Below are 17,500 nucleotides of genomic sequence, written 5' to 3' on the forward strand. Positions count from 1 at the left end.
ATGGTTGTGTTGTTATCTCTAGCTTCAAACTGAAATTCATGATATGACTGAACTGAAAAGGAATTGAGCCCAACCCTGGTAAACATGTAGATGACCTTGACCTTGTCGACATTACAAACACTTTGGTTTACAAAAAGGTGTCCTTTCGACACATCAATGGAAATTTGACTTGGCTGTTGCATTGGTTGGGTCCACATTCTCCCTGCTTACTGACACTACATGACACTAACAGACGCCTTCACCCAAGGAGACTTACAGTACAGCGAGTGCATACATTTGAAGTATACTATGTGATTCAGGGCGGCAGGTGGTTTTACCTCTAGTGGTTAGAGCGTTGGGCCAGTAACCGTAAGGTTGGTAGATCGAATCCCTGAGCCGATGAGGTAAAAATCCGTCTTTCTGCCCCTGAACAAGGCAGTTAACCCACTGTTCCCCTGAACAGGCAGTTAACCCACTGTTCCCCTGAACAGGCAGTTAACCCACTGTTCCCCTGAACAAGGCAGTTAACCCACTGTTCCCCTGAACAAGGCAGTTAACCCACTGTTCCCCTGAACAAGGCAGTTAACCCACTGTTCCCCTGAACAAGGCAGTTAACCCACTGTTCCCCTGAACAGGCAGTTAACCCACTGTTCCCCTGAACAAGGCAGTTAACCCACTGTTCCCCTGAACAAGGCAGTTAACCCACTGTTCCTAGTCCGTCCTTGTAAATAAGAATTTGTTCTTAACTGACTTGCCTGGTTAATTAAAGTTAAATAAGAAATAATAATAATAAATTATTTGGGAATTGAACCCTTGTCGTTGTTAACACAATGCTCCTTCTTCCAACTGAGCACCACAGGGTTCAATGCTCCTTCTTCCAACTGAGCACCACAGGGTTCAATGCTCCTTCTTCCAACTGAGCACCACAGGGTTCAATGCTCCTTCTTCCAACTGAGCACCACAGGGTTCAATGCTCCTTCTTCCAACTGAGCACCACAGGGTTCAATGCTCCTTCTTCCAACTGAGCACCACAGGGTTCAATGCTCCTTCTTCCAACTGAGCACCACAGGGTTCAATGCTCCTTCTTCCAACTGAGCACCACAGGGTTCAATGCTCCTTCTTCCAACTGAGCACCACAGGGTTCAATGCTCCTTCTTCCAACTGAGCACCACAGGGTTCAATGCTCCTTCTTCCAACTGAGCACCACAGGGTTCAATGCTCCTTCTTCCAACTGAGCACCACAGGGTTCAATGCTCCTTCTTCCAACTGAGCACCACAGGGTTCAATGCTCCTTCTTCCAACTGAGCACCACAGGGTTCAATGCTCCTTCTTCCAACTGAGCACCACAGGGTTCAATGCTCCTTCTTCCAACTGAGCACCACAGGGTTCAATGCTCCTTCTTCCAACTGAGCACCACAGGGTTCAATGCTCCTTCTTCCAACTGAGCACCACAGGGTTCAATGCTCCTTCTTCCAACTGAGCACCACAGGGTTCAATGCTCCTTCTTCCAACTGAGCACCACAGGGTTCAATGCTCCTTCTTCCAACTGAGCACCACAGGGTTCAATGCTCCTTCTTCCAACTGAGCACCACAGGGTTCAATGCTCCTTCTTCCAACTGAGCACCACAGGGTTCAATGCTCCTTCTTCCAACTGAGCACCACAGGGTTCAATGCTCCTTCTTCCAACTAAGCGCCACAGGGTTCAATTCTCACTAGATTTCAGTTTCTTGTTTTTCTTTTATAGAATTGTAAAGCCACTTTGGGTCCTTGAAGAGCGCTACATACCATGTGTAATTATTACTATTGCTACTAACTTTGTCCCTCTCTCTCCCTCTGCTCTTCACCAGAATCCTAGAAAAGCGTCAGCCCAATGGGGAGACCATCGAGCTTTCGGCCGAGGGCCGCCCAGAGCTTGTGGAGGAGAAGGAGATGCCCGTGGTGGACTGCACCTGCTTCGGCCTTCCCCGTCGCTACATCATCGCCATCCTCTCAGGCCTGGGCTTCTGCATCTCCTTCGGCATCCGCTGCAACCTGGGCGTGGCCATCGTCAGCATGGTCAACGACCACACCGTCTGGAAGGGTAACAAGGAGGTCCTGGTGGTGAGGCACACTGTTCTGGCACTTACACTCACACTTCTATTTTCATCCTGCACTCTTAGAGAAAAAAGGTGCTATCTAGAACCTAAAAAGGTTCATCGGCTGTCCCCATAGGAGAACCCTTTAAAGAATCGTTTTCGGTTCCAGGTAGAACACTTTTGGTTCCAGGTAAAAACCCATTTGGAAAATTATTATTTTTGGTTCCAGGTAGACCTCTTTTGGAAAAAGGTTCTACCTGGAACCGAAACAGTCTTACATGGAACCAAAAAGGGCTTTCCCTTATAGGACAGCCGAAGAACCCTTGTGGAACCTTTTTGTCTAAGACTGTAGTTCTGACTTTGCTGATGGCTGCTTTAATGAGGAAAACATTTACTTACTACGACTGTCTGCTTTAATGAGGAAAACATTTACTTACTACGACTGTCTGCTTTAATGAGGAAAACATTTACTTACTATGACTGTCTGCTTCAATGAGGAAAACATTTACTTACTATGACTGTCTGCTTTAATGAGGAAAACATTTACTTACTATGACTGTCTGCTTTAATGAGGAAAACATTTACTTACTACGACTGTCTGCTTTAATGAGGAAAACATTTACTTACTATGACTGTCTGCTTCCTTAATGAGGAAAACATTTACTTACTACGACTGTCTGCTTTAATGAGGAAAACATTTACTTACTATGAGTTTCTGCTTTAATGAGGAAAACATTTACTTACTATGAGTGTCTTTAATGAGAAACAACATATGAGAGGGGGAGGGAGAGAGAGGGATAGAAAGAGGGAAAGAAGGGCAATAAGACCAGCAAGAGAATGGGGAGCACAGGGACAAGACATTTAATGAGGAAAACATTTACTTACTACGACTGTCTGCTTTAATGAGGAAAACATTTACTTACTACGACTGTCTGCTTTAATGAGGAAAACATTTACTTACTATGACTGTCTGCTTCCTTAATGAGGAAAACATTTACTTACTACGACTGTCTGCTTTAATGAGGAAAACATATACTTACTATGACTGTCTGCTTTAATGAGGAAAACATTTCTTACTACGACTGTCTGCTTTAATGAGGAAAACATGTACTTACTACGACTGTCTGCTTTAATGAGGAAAACAGTTACTTACTATGACTGTCTGCTTCAGTAAGGAAAACAGTTACTTACTATGACTGTCTGCTTCAGTGAGGAAAACAGTTACTTACTATGACTGTCTGCTTTAATGAGGAAAACAGTTACTTACTACGACTGTCTGCTTTAATGAGGAAAACATTTACTTACTATGACTGTCTGCTAATGAGGAAAACATTTACTTACTATGAGTGTCTGCTTTAATGAGGAAAACATTTACTTACTACGACTGTCTGCTTTAATGAGGAAAACATTTACTTACTATGACTGTCTGCTTCCTTAATGAGGAAAACATTTACTTACTACGACTGTCTGCTTTAATGAGGAAAACATTACTTACTATGACTGTCTGCTTTAATGAGGAAAACATTTCTTACTACGACTGTCTGCTTTAATGAGGAAAACATGTACTTACTACGACTGTCTGCTTTAATGAGGAAAACAGTTACTTACTATGACTGTCTGCTTCAGTAAGGAAAACAGTTACTTACTATGACTGTCTGCTTCAGTGAGGAAAACAGTTACTTACTATGACTGTCTGCTTTAATGAGGAAAACATGTTACTTACTACGACTGTCTGCTTTAATGAGGAAAACATTTACTTACTATGACTGTCTGCTAATGAGGAAAACATTTACTTACTATGAGTGTCTGCTTTAATGAGGAAAACATTTACTTACTAATGAGGAACACATTTACTTACTATGACTGTCTGCTAATGAGGAAAACATTTACTTACTATGAGTGTCTGCTTTAATGAGGAAAACATTTACTTACTATGAGTGTCTGCTTTAATGAGGAAAACATTTACTTACTATGAGTGTCTGCTTTAATGAGGAACACATTTACTTACTATGAGTGTCTGCTTTAACGAATCAAATGTAAGTGTCTGAAAAAGGGAGGCTCTTTGAAGTGACCGGTGGTTATATGTGGCACTCTTTCTTCTCAAAGAACCATTTTCTTGAAGAGGGTTTTTCCTTCTTTCTTCTCAAAGAACCATTTTCTTGAAGAGGGTTTTTCCCTTCTTTCTTCTCAAAGAACCATTTTCTTGAAGAGGGTTTTTCCCTTCTTTCTTCTCAAAGAACCATTTTCTTGAAGAGGGTTTTTTCCTTCTTTCTTCTCAAAGAACCATTTTCTTGAAGAGGGTTTTTCCTTCTTTCTTCTCAAAGAACCATTTTCTTGAAGAGGGTTTTTCCCTTCTTTCTTCTCAAAGAACCATTTTCTTGAAGAGGGTTTTCCCTTCTTTCTTCTCAAAGAACCATTTTCTTGAAGAGGGTTTTTCCCTTCTTTCTTCTCAAAGAACCATTTTCTTGAAGAGGGTTTTTCCTTCTTTCTTCTCAAAGAACCATTTTCTTGAAGAGGGTTTTTCCCTTCTTTCTTCTCAAAGAACCATTTTCTTGAAGAGGGTTTTTCCCTTCTTTCTTCTCAAAGAACCATTTTCTTGAAGAGGGTTTTTCCTTCTTTCTTCTCAAAGAACCATTTTCTTGAAGAGGGTTTTTCCCTTCTTTCTTCTCAAAGAACCATTTTCTTGAAGAGGGTTTTCCCTTCTTTCTTCTCAAAGAACCATTTTCTTGAAGAGGGTTTTTCCCTTCTTTCTTCTCAAAGAACCATTTTCTTGAAGAGGGTTTTTCCCTTCTTTCTTCTCAAAGAACCATTTTCTTGAAGAGGGTTTTTCCCTTCTTTCTTCTCAAAGAACCATTTTCTTGAAGAGGGTTTTTCCCTTCTTTCTTCTCAAAGAACCATTTTCTTGAAGAGGGTTTTTTCCTTCTTTCTTCGCTGTCTGAAAGGTAGCAAATAACCTTGCTAGCTAGTGTTGTGGGAAGAGGAGGGTTGGGGTCAGGTCAGGGGGTCAGGTCAGGGGGAGGGCTGGCTACAGGCCACAACAAAGGTTGTAATTTTGGGCTTGGAGGCTCATAGGGTGTGTAACCTAACGCAGCAGGTGTCAAATAAATACCTGAACGGGGTCCACACATCCATTTTTCAGGGGAAAGTAAGCTAGGTTGAAGATACTGTATCAATGAAAACCGCATACTTCCGGTTGTTTCCGACCTCGCTGAGGTTGGAGTGTGTCCAAGCTTTATTTTTGTGCAGAGGAAGAAGAACACTGTCAATGGACAATGTACTTTGACTTGAAAATACTTATTTATAATCACAATCAGCACCTTTTGAAGTGTAGCCTTTATCAAGGTGCTTGGGAAGCTAACACAAGTCTTCAGGTCTCAGGCAAGGTTTCTCATCACTCAAGCATTATTTAACGAACCCACTCCGCTACACATCCGTAGTTATGGGTTGTGTTCATTAGGACACGCAACGAAAAAACGTATTCAAAAATGTTCTGCAACTGAAAATCTAAATGAGCGTTTCTTATTGTACAAATCCAGGGAGTCCTTTGCTCCCAGATGGTTTTCTTCCGTTTGGTGCCTTATGAGCACAACCATGGTCTCTCCTCCTCTTTCTCTCCCCCCAGGCAGCACAGTTCAGCTGGGATCCAGAGACCGTGGGGATGATCCACGGGTCCTTCTTCTGGGGATACATCGTCACACAGATTCCCGGAGGTTTTATATGTCAGAAATATAAAGCTAACAAGTAAGTACATTTTAGGATACATCGTCACACAGATTCCTGGAGGTCTCATATGTCAAAAATATAAAGCTAACAAGTATGTACGTTTTAGCATGCTTTGGGATGATTATTCCTGTATTGATTGACTGATTTCCTTATTGTATGTCAATACCTTTCCTCAAACGTGTCGGAGGTCAACTTTTTTACTACTAGGATTCATTTGACTAAAGTAGACATTATATTTGACTCAAATATACATTCTATTTTATTAGAGTATACATTATATTTAACTTAAGTATACATTCTGTGTACAAATGTACATTATATTTTACTAGAGTAAACATATTTGACTAAAGTATACTTATATTTTACTAAAGTTGACATTATATTTACTAAAATATACATTATATTTTACTAAACTATACATTATATTTTACTAGAGTATACATTATATTTGACTAAAGTGTACATTATTTTGACTAAAATATACATTCTATTTTACTAGAGTATACATTATATTTGACTAAAGTATACTAAAATATACTTTATAGTATGGCTGCGGATGTTGCCTCAATCAAAAAGTTATGTATTCATTTTTACTAATGAAGTATAGACGGAGCCCTTATAGTCAAGGGTTTCCATCAGACATTTTGAACTGCTACCAAGGTTGGGACAGTCTCATCAATAACATGACGTTTCTCTCAGGATTAATTACATGTTGATATCAGTCAAATTAAATGAAAACCAGCTCAATGATTGAAATATTTATATAATTTAAATATCTCTAAGGTCTCTATAGCTCTCAGTGGTTGAAATGAAGGCTGATCTCTATAGCTCTCAGTGGTTGAAATGAAGGCTGGTCTCTATAGCTCTCAGTGGTTGAAATGAAGGCTGGTTGTGTTTGTCTCTGACTGTTTCTGTCTTGGTGTGTTTCAGCGTGTTTGGCTTCGCCATAGTGGCCACATCCACTCTCAACATGCTGATTCCATCTGCTGCTCGTACACACTACAGCTGTGTCATACTAGTCAGGATATGCCAAGGCCTCGTCGAGGTACTTAGAGTGCATCTGTCTCTCTCACTCTCACTCTCTGTGTGTGTGTGTGTGTGTGTGTGTGTGTGTGTGTGTGTGTGTGTGTGTGTGTGTGTGTGTGTGTGTGTGTGTGTGTGTGTGTGTGTGTGTGTGTGTGTGTGTGTGTGTGTGTGTGTGTGTGTGTGTGTGTGTGTGTGTGTGTGTGTGTGTGTGTGTGTGTGTGTGTGTGTGGGGAATATTATGTTTGGATATTTACTGTGTGCATCACTTCATTACTTCCCTATAGGGCGTATCTTACCCAGCATGCCATGGGATCTGGGCCAAATGGGCCCCGCCTCTAGAGAGAAGTCGACTGGCCACAACAGCATTCTGTGGTAAGATACTAAAACAAATGGATTTAAACATCCTCTCACGCTCTCCCTCCCCTTTTCTCTCTCTTAATAAACCACACAATGAATGAATGAATTTCCCCCCGGGGATAATAAAGACTACTCTACACATTACTGGATCCAACCATTTGTGATGTTACTTGATGTTCTTGTCAAGAGAGTAGCTAAGATGTGCTTATAAACAACCTCAACATTATAGTAAAGTTCCTATTGGTAACATCCCAAATAAATCTAGTGCAGCACATTGTCTTCCTACATACTGTATGCATGCATTCCACAGGAGGTTGGTGGTACCTTAATTGGGGAGGACGGATTCGTGGTAATGGCTGGAGTGGAATGGATGGAATGGTATCAAATACATGCCATTCCATTCGCTCCATTCCAGCCTTTATTATGAGCCATCCTCCCCTCTACAGCCTCCATTGATGCATTCTCAGCTGCAGGAAGTGTATGTAGCCCTTTAAACTCCAAATGGAAAATGGCAGATTTGGTCAGTGATAAGAGCTTAAATTTGAGGCACTTTCAAATGATGCTTTTACCTAAACCAGATGGAGATTTGTAATGGACCGTTGTTGGATTGTAGTGGATCATTGTTCGATTTTAGTGGATCGTTGTTGGATTGTAGTGGATCGTTGTTGGATTGTAGTGGATCGTTGTTGGATTGTAATGGATCGTTGTTGGATTGTAATGGATCGTTGTTGGATTGTAATGGATCGTTGTTGTTGATTGTAGTGGATCGTTGTTGGATTGTAATGGATCGTTGTTGGATTGTAATGGATCGTTGTTGGATTGTAGTGGATCGTTGTTGGATTGTAATGGATCGTTGTTGGATTGTAGTGGATCGTTGTTGGATTGTAGTGGATCGTTGTTGGATTGTAATGGATCGTTGTTGGATTGTAGTGGATCGTTGTTGGATTGTAATGGATCGTTGTTGGATTGTAATGGATCGTTGTTAGATTGTAATGGATCGTTGTTGGATTGTAATGGATCGTTGTTGGATTGTAGTGGACCGTTGTTGGATTGTAGTGGATCGTTGTTGGATTGTAATGGATCATTGTTGGATTGTAGTGGATCGTTGTTGGATTGTAGTGGATCGTTGTTGGATTGTAATGGATCGTTGTTGGATTGTAATGGATCGTTGTTGGATTGTAGTGGATCGTTGTTGGATTGTAGTGGATCGTTGTTGGATTGTAATGGATCGTTGTTGGATTGTAATGGATCGTTGTTGGATTGTAGTGGATCGTTGTTGGATTGTAGTGGATCGTTGTTGGATTGTAGTGGATCGTTGTTGGATTGTAGTGGATCGTTGTTGGATTGTAGTGGATCGTTGTTGGATTGTATAACATTGTGTGATGGTGGGGATTAATTGTGTGATGGTGGGGATTTTTATTTATTTCACCTTTATTTAACCAGGTAGGCAGGTTGAGAACAAATTCTCATTTACAATTGCGACCTGGCCAAGATAAAGCAAAGCAGTTTGACACATACAACAACACTGTTACACATGAGGTAAAACAAACATACAGTCAATAATACAGTAGAAAAATAAGTCTATATACAATGTGAGCAAATGAGGTGAGATGAGGGAGGTAAAGGCAAAAAAGGCCATGGTGGCGAAGTAAATACAATATATCAAGTAAAATACTGGAATGGTAGATTTGCAGTGAAAGAATGTGCAAAGTAGAAATAGAAATAATGGGGTGCAAAGGAGCAAAATAAATAAATAAATACAGTAGGGAAAGAGGTAGCTGTTTGGGCTAAATTATAGATGGGCTATGTACAGGTGCAGTAATCTGAGCTGCTCTGACAGCTGGTGCTTAAAGCTAGTGAGGGAGATAAGTGTTTCCAGTTTCAGAGATTTTTGTAGTTCGTTCAGTCATTGGCAGCAGAGAACTGGAAGGAGGGACCAGAGAGATATACCTGCTGGAGCGTTGTTGTACAGGTGGGTTCTGCTAAGGTGACCAGTGCGCTGAGATAAGGAGGGACTTTGTTGGACCTAGCAGGGTCTTGTAGATGACCTGGAGCCAGTGGGTTTGGCGACGTTGTATGATGCGAAGGCCAGCCAACGAGAGCGTACAGGTCACAATGGTAGGTAGTATATGGGGCTTTGGTGACAAAACGGATGGCACTGTGATAGACTGCATCCAATTTATTAAGTAGGGTATTGGAGGCTATATTGTAAATTACATCGCTGAAGTCGAGGATCGGTAGGATGGTCAGTTTTACGGTATGTTTGGCAGCATGAGTGAAGGATGCTTTGTTGCGAAATAGGAAGCCAATTCTAGATTTAACTTTGGATTGGAGATGTTTGATGTGAGTCTGGAAGGAGAGTTTACAGTCAACCAGACACCTAGGTATTTGTAGTTGTCCACATATTCTATCAGAACCGTCCAGAGTAGTGATGCTGGACGGTGGGCAGGTGCAGGCAGCGATTGGTTGAAGAGCATGCATTTAGTTTTACTTGTATTTAAGAGCAGTTGGAGGCCAGTGAAGGAGAGCTGTATGGCATTGAAGCTCGTCTGGAGGGTTGTTAACACAGTGTCCAACGAAGGGCCAGAAGTATACAGAACAGTGTCATCTGGTGGGTGAATCAGAGACTCACCAGCAGCAAGAGTGACATCATTGATGTATACAGAGAAGAGAGTTGGCCAGAGAATGAACCCTGTGGCACCCCCATAGAGACTGGCAGAGGCCCAGACAACAGGCCCTCCGATTTGACACATTGAACTCTATCAGAGAAGTAGTTGGTGAAACAGCCGAGGCAATCATTTGAGAGACCAAGGCTATCGAGTCTGCCGATGAGGATGTGGTGATTGACAGAGTCGAAAGCCTTGGCCAGGTCAATGAATATGGCTGCACAGTATTGTTTCTTATCGATGGCGGTTAAGATATCGTTTAGGATCTTGAGCGTGGCTGAGGTGCACCCATAACCAGCTCTGAAACCAGATTGCATAGCGGAGAAGGTGCGGTATTCTAAAATGGTCGTAGTGATCTGTTTGTTGACTTGGCTTTCAAAGACCTTAGAAAGACAGGGTAGGATAGATATAGGTCTGTAGCAGTTTGGGTCAAGAGTGTGTCCCCCCTTTGAAGAGGGGGATGACCGCAGCTGCTTTCCAATCTTTGGGAATCTCAGACGACACGAAAGAGAGATTGAACAGGCTAGTAATAGGGGTTGCAACAATTTCTGCAGATCATTTTTAGAAAGAAAGGGTCCAGATTTTCTAGCCCGGCTGATTTGTAGGGATCCAGGCTAAGGCTAAGCTAGCCTTGGCTTTTCTAACTGCTTGTGTATATTGGTTTCTAACTTCACTGAAAAGTTGCATATCAGGGGGCTGTTTGATGCTAATGCAGAACACCACAGGGTGTTATTGTGTTGGTTAAGGGCAGTCAGGTCTGGAGAGAACCAAGGGCTATATCTGTTCCTGGTTCTACATTTCTTGAATGGGGCATGCTTATTTAAGATGGTGAGGAAGGCATTTTTTTTTAAAAACCAGGTATCCTCTACTGACGGGATGAGGTCAATATCCCCCCAGGATACCCAGGCCAGGTCGATTAGAAAGGCCTGCTCGCTGAAGTGTTTCAGGGAGCGTTTGACAGTGATGAGTGGAGGTCGTTTGACCACTGACCCATTACGGATGCAGGCAATGAGGCAGTGATCGCTGAGATCTTGGTTGAAAACAGAAGAGGTGTATTTAGAGGGCAAGTTGGTTAGGATGATATCTGTGAGGGTGCCTGTGTTTACGGCTTTGGGGTGGTACCTGGTAGGTTCATTGATAATTTGTGTGAGATTGAGGGCATCAAGCTTAGATTGTAGGAGGGCTGGGGTGTTAAGCATGTCCCAGTTTAGGTCTGGGACATGGATTGTATCCTCACCTTTGTTCTGTTTTCCCTTTCAACTGCTACCATGGTTATGCTTTTTAAATGTCTTCTCTTTCAACTGCTACCATGGTTATGCTTTTTAAATGTCTTCTCTTTCAACTGCTACCATGGTTATGCTTTTTAAATGTCTTCTCCTTCAACTGCTACCATGGTTATGCTTTTTAAATGTCTTCTCTTTCAACTGCTACCATGGTTATGCTTTTTAAATGTCTTCTCTTTCAACTGCTACCATGGTTATGCTTTTTAAATGTCTTCTCTTTCAACTGCTACCATGGTTATGCTTTTTAAATGTCTTCATGTGTTTGTCTTGGCATCAAACACATGGAAACCATGGAAACCATGTGTTTGATGTATTTGATACCATTCCACCCATTCCGCTTCAGTCATTACCACGAGCCCATCCTCCCCAATTAAGGTGCCACCAACCTCCTGTGCTGTTACTTTTCATACACATTGACAATGAACAGGACTTGTCAATGTGTAAACATTAGTGAAGCCTCCTTGTCAGTTTAGGAGGCAGTGTAATCTTTTCTAACAAAGAGCTAATTAACTGTTCTTACTGTAAGTTAATTGTTTCCCTCCACAGTTAGTTGGCTAGGTCAGCTAGTTAGTTAGTTAGTTCGTTAGTTCGTTAGTTCGTTGGCTAGGTTAGTTCATTAGCTTGCTAGCTAATCTCGAAACCCAAATCCAAATATTGCGTGAGCTAGCTAGCTATTGTTACTGACTTTGATTGTGGGTGCTGAGGTGTTCAGATCTGGCCTGACGGAGGCATTACACAACAACAATAGAAACACCATATTTCTGTGTCTTGCTCTTTCTTTGTGTCACAGGTTCCTATGCGGGAGCTGTGGTAGCCATGCCTCTTGCTGGGGTGTTGGTTCAGTATGTAGGGTGGCCTTCAGTCTTCTACGTCTATGGTGAGTAAAAAACAACCCGGGCAGTACCGAGTTTAACTGTCTCATCACCATACAGGTCCCCTAAGATAAACCCCAGCAAGTTTAGCCTATTGGTTAGAGCGTTGGACCGGAAGGTTGCAAGTTCAAATCCCAGAGCTGACAAGGTCGTTCTGCCCCTGAACAGGCAGTTAACCTTCTGTTCCTAGGCTGTTCTTAACTGACTTGCCTAGTTAAATAAAGGTAAAATATATTTTTTTTTACAGTGGGTGGCCCCTGCTCAGCTGCCTACTGCCCATGACCCAGTGTTGGTAGCCCAGACTATTGAAAGTGGTATGCTGACTACTCAGTTAGCCAGTGCTAGCCTCCTTTGGGGAGCTAGCGGTATAGCACCAGTTCATAGGAGGAGAGCGGTAGAGACATGGGGCTTGCTGGGTATTTTTTCTGTGACAATGACATCCAAACTGACACAATTTATGTTATTGCAAACGTGTCATCACTGTAGTGTACTGTAGAGACCATTCTCCCTACCCTACCTTTCTCCTCCTCTCTCCCCCTTTACCTCTCTACCTCTCTCCTCCTCTCTCTCCCCCTTTACCTCTCTACCTCTCCCCTCCTCTCTCTCCTCTTTACCTCTCTCCTCCTCTCTCCTCCTCTCTCTCCCCACTTTACCTCTCTACCTCTCTCCTCCTTTCTCTCTCCTTTCTCTCTCCTCTTTACATCTACCTCTCTCCTCCTTTCTCTCTCCTTTCTCTCTCCTCTTTACATCTACCTCTCTCCTCCTTCTCCTCTTTACATCTACCTCTCTCCTCCTTTCTCTCTCCTTTCTCTCTCCTCTTTACATCTACCTCTCTCCTCCTTCTCCTCTTTACATCTACCTCTCTCCTCCTTTCTCTCTCCTTTCTCTCTCCTCTTTACATCTACCTCTCTCCTCCTTCTCCTCTTTACATCTACCTCTCCCCCCTCTCTCTCTCTTTACCTCTCTCCTCCTCTCTCTCCTCTCTCTCTCCCCACTTTACCTCTCTACCTCTCTCCTCCTTTCTCTCTCCTTTCTCTCTCCTCTTTACATCTACCTATCTCCTTCTCCTCTGTACATCTCTTCCTCTTTCCTCCTCCTCTCTCTCCTCTCTATCTCTCTACCTCTGTCATCCTCTCTCTCCCCCTTTACCTCTCTCCTCCTCTCTCCCTCTCCCTCCCTCTCCCAGGCAGTTTTGGGATAGCATGGTATCTCTTCTGGATCCTGGTGTCGTATGAAAGCCCGGCAGCCCACCCCACTATCACCCCTGAGGAGAGGAAGTACATTGAGGAAGCCATCGGAGAGTCAGCAGGTTTTGCCAATCCTCTACAGGTAATCACAAAGACGCATGAAACATTTTATTTCAAATAAACTGCACTGTCTCTCACACACACACTCCACCACTTTTCTTTTTGCTTGTGACTTGTGCACACACACGCGCACGCACGCACGCACGCACGCACGCACGCACGCACGCACACACACACACACACACACACACACACACACACACACACAACACCACATCCCTCTATAATTTCACTTTTTTGCTGTGTGAGGGCTGGTGAGGACTGTGAGCACAACCATCTCTCATTCCTCCTTGTTGCAGAAATTCAAAACCCCGTGGAGAGCATTCTTCACGTCCATGCCGGTGTACGCCATTATCGTAGCCAACTTCTGCAGGAGCTGGACTTTCTACCTGCTTCTCATCAGCCAGCCGGCCTACTTTGAGGAAGTGTTTGGCTTTGAGATCAGCAAGGTGAGTCAGAGTTTTAATTATGAATTAACCCCTATCCCCCATCCCCTAGCCACTAGCCCCTATCCCCTAACCTAGCCCCTATCCCCAAGTGTAGCCCCTATCCCCTAGCCTATATCCCCTAGCCTCTATCCCCTAGCCTATATCCCCTAGCCTCTATCCCCTAGCCTAGCCCCTATCCCCTAGCCCCTAGCCTATCCCCTAGCCTCTATCCCCTAGTCTATCCCCTAGCCTCTATCCCCTAGCCTAGCCCCTATCCCCTAGACTCTATCCCCTAGCCTAGTCCCTATCCCCTAGCCTCTATCCCCTATCCCCCATCCCCTAAACCCATAGCCCCTAGCCCCTAGCCTAGCCCCTAGCCTAGCCCCTATCCCCAAGCGTAGCCCCTAGCCCCTAGCCTAGCCCCTATCCCCTAGCCTATCCCCTAGCCTAGCCCCTATCCCCTAACCCCTATCCTCTAGCCCCTAGCCTAGCCCCTATCCCCAAGCATAGCCCCTATCCCCTAGCCTAGCCCCTATCCCCTAGCCTAGCTCCTATCCCCTGGCCTCTAGCCCCTAGCCTAGCCCCTATCCCCTAGCCTAGCCCCTATCCTCTAGCCCCTAGCCTAGCCCCTAACCCCTATCCCCTAGCCCCTAGCCTAGCCCCTGTCCCCAAGCGTAGCCCCTATCCCCTAGCCCCTAGCCTAGCCCCTATCCCCTAGCCTATCCCCTAGCCCCTATCCCCTAGCCTAGCCCCTATCCCCTAGCCTAGCCCCTATCCCCTAACCCCTATCCTCTAGCTCATAGCCTAGCCCCTATCCCCAAGCGTAGCCCCTATCCCCTAGCCTAGCCCCTAACCCCTATCCCCTAGCCCCTAGCCTAGCCCCTGTCCCCAAGCGTAGCCCCTAGCCCCTAGCCTAGCCCCTATCCCCTAGCCTATCCCCTAGCCCCTATCCCCTAGCCTATCCCCTAGCGCCTATCCCCTAGCCTAGCCCCTAGCCTAGCCCCTATCCCCTGACCTCTAGCCCCTATCCCCTAGCCTAGCCCCTAGCCCCTATCCACTAGCCTAGCCCCAAGCCCCTAGCCTATCCCCTAGCCCCTATCCCCTAGCCTAGCCCCTATCCCCTAGCCTAGCCCCGAGCCTAGCCCCTATCCCATGGCCTCTAGCCCCTAGCCTATCCCCTACCCTAGCCTAGCCCCTAACCCCTTTCCCCAAGCCCCTAACCTAGCCCCTGTCCCCAAGAGTAGCCCCTATCCCCTAGCCTAGCTCCTATTCCCTATCCCCTAGCCTAGCCCCTATCCCCTGACCTCTAGCCCCTATTCCCTAACCAAGCCCCTATCCCCTATCCCCTATCCCCTAACCTATCCCCTAGCCCCTATCCCCTAACCTATCCCCTATCCTCTAGCCCCTATCCCCTAACCTATCCCCTAGCCCCTATTCCCTAACTAAGCCCCTATCCCCTATCCCCTAACCTATCCCCTATCCCCTATCACCTAACCTATCCCCTAGCCCCTATTCCCTAACCAAGCCCCTATCCCCTAGCCCCTAGACCCTATTCCCTAACCAAGCCCCTGTCCCCTTTCCCCTAACCTATCCCCTATCCCCTATCCCCTATCCCCTATTCCCTAACCAAGCCCCTATCCCCTATCCCCTAACCTATCCCCTATCCCCTAACCTATCCCCTAGCCCCTATTCCCTAACCAAGCCCCTATCCCCTAACCTATCCCCTAGCCCCTATTCCCTAACCAAGCCCCTATCCCCTAGCCCCTAGACCCTATTCCCTAACCAAGCCCCTGTCCCCTTTCCCCTAACCTATCCCCTAGCCCCTATCCCCTATCCCCTAGCCCCTATTCCCTAACCAAGCCCCTATCCCCTAACCTATCCCCTAGCCCCTATTCCCTAACCAAGCCCCTATCCCCTAGCCCCTAGACCATATTCCCTAACCAAGCCCCTGTCCCCTTTCCCCTAACCTATCCCCTAGCCCCTATCCCCTATCCCCTATCCCCTAACCTATCCCCTATCCCCTATCCCCTGACCTCTAGCCCCTATCCCCTAACCTATCCCCTAGCCCCTATTCCCTAACCAAGCCCCTATCCCCTAACCTATCCCCTATCCCCTAACCTATCCCCTAGCCCCTATTCCCTAACCAAGCCCCTATCCCCTAACCTATCCCCTAGCCCCTATTCCCTAACCAAGCCCCTATCCCCTAGCCCCTAGACCCTATTCCCTAACCAAGCCCCTTTCCCCTAACCTATCCCCTAGCCCCTATCCCCTAGCCCCTATCCCCTGACCTCTAGCCCCTATCCCCTGACCTCTAGCCCCTATCCCCTATCCCCTGACCTCTAGCCCCTATCCCCTAGCCCCTATCCCCTGACCTCTAGCCCCTATCCCCTGACCTCTAGCCCCTATCCCCTGACCTCTAGCCCCTATCCCCTATCCCCTATCCCCTGACCTCTAGCCCCTATCCCCTGACCTCTAGCCCCTATCCCCTATCCCCTGACCTCTAGCCCCTATCCCCTGACCTCTAGCCCCTAGCCTTTTTGTTTTTGGGAAGAAAAAGGGCATGGGAAACATGTTTACATTTACAAAGCAAGTTAAATAGATAATAAACTAAAGTGAAATAAACAATCAAAAATTAACATTAAACATTACACTGACACGTTTCAAAGGAATAGACACATTTCAAATGTCATATTATGGCTGTATACAGTGTTATATTGATGGGAAAAAAAGTACAAAAGGAAAAATAAATCAACATAAATATGGGTTGTGGTGTTTGTTCTTCACTGGTTGACCTTTTCTTGTGGCAAAGTGTCACAAATCTTGCTGCTGTGATGACACACTGTGGTATTTCACTCAGTAGATATGGGAGTTTAGAAAAATTGAGTTTGTTTTGGAATTCTTTGTGGGTCATTGTGATCTGAGGGAATATGTGTCTCTAATATAGTCATGCATTTGGCAGGAGGTTAGGAAGTGCAGCTCAGTTTCCACCTCATTTTGTGGGCAGTGTGCACACAGCCTGTTTTCTCTTGAGAGCCAGGTCTGCCTACGGGAGCCTTTCTCAATAGCAAGGCTCTGCTCACTGAGTCTGTACAGTATATAGTCAAAATGTATGTCAGTCACAGTGGTCAGGTATTCTGCCACTGTGTACTCTCTGTTTAGGGACAAATAGCATTCCAGTTTGCTCTGTTTTTTGGTAAATTCTTTCCGATGTGTCAAGTAATTATCTTTTTGTTTTCTGATGATTCGGTTTGGTCTAATTGTGTTGCTGTCCTGGGGATCTGTGGGGTCCTTTTTTGTTTGTGATGGCTTTGATATAGAAGGTTGGGGAATCGCTTAGTTTTAGGTTGAATTTAACAACTATTTTCTGGATTTTGATAATTAGGGGGTATCATCCTAATTCTTTTCTCCATGCATTGTTTGATGTTTTAAGTTGTACACAGAGGATGTTTTTGCAGATGTCTGCATGCAGAGTCTTAATTTGGTGAATTCTCTCTCTCTCTGTCAGGTGGGGATGGTGTCGGCCTTGCCACATCTGGTGATGACCATCATTGTGCCCATCGGGGGACAGCTGGCCGACTACCTTAGAACACGCAACATCATGACCACCACAAACGTCAGGAAGCTCATGAACTGTGGAGGTGAGAGGCCACTCCATGGTGAACCTTACCCTATATAGACACAGATCTGGGGTCAGTTTTGTATTTCCCTCACTAATGGTTCAAGTTAGGATTGGGGGAGGGGAAGTTGATCCTAGATCTGTACTTAGGGGAAACTTAGATTCAAA

General features: G+C 44.9%; 1 protein-coding gene across 1 annotated transcript in view; it reads left to right on the plus strand.

Annotated features, from left to right (window-relative positions):
• Positions 1–17,500, plus strand: part of LOC124000461 (vesicular glutamate transporter 1-like) — a 66,320-nt gene that overhangs the window by 45,784 nt on the left and 3,036 nt on the right. The window contains exons 2-9 of the mRNA XM_046306821.1: positions 1,827–2,079; positions 5,677–5,795; positions 6,708–6,822; positions 7,088–7,175; positions 11,900–11,986; positions 13,168–13,310; positions 13,588–13,737; positions 17,222–17,354. Coding sequence (XP_046162777.1) covers positions 1,827–2,079; positions 5,677–5,795; positions 6,708–6,822; positions 7,088–7,175; positions 11,900–11,986; positions 13,168–13,310; positions 13,588–13,737; positions 17,222–17,354 — 1,088 coding nt within the window. The remainder of the gene's footprint in view (positions 1–1,826; positions 2,080–5,676; positions 5,796–6,707; positions 6,823–7,087; positions 7,176–11,899; positions 11,987–13,167; positions 13,311–13,587; positions 13,738–17,221; positions 17,355–17,500) is intronic.

Source organism: Oncorhynchus gorbuscha, linkage group LG16 (genome assembly GCF_021184085.1).
Source record: "Oncorhynchus gorbuscha isolate QuinsamMale2020 ecotype Even-year linkage group LG16, OgorEven_v1.0, whole genome shotgun sequence".
Taxonomy (NCBI): domain Eukaryota; kingdom Metazoa; phylum Chordata; class Actinopteri; order Salmoniformes; family Salmonidae; genus Oncorhynchus; species Oncorhynchus gorbuscha.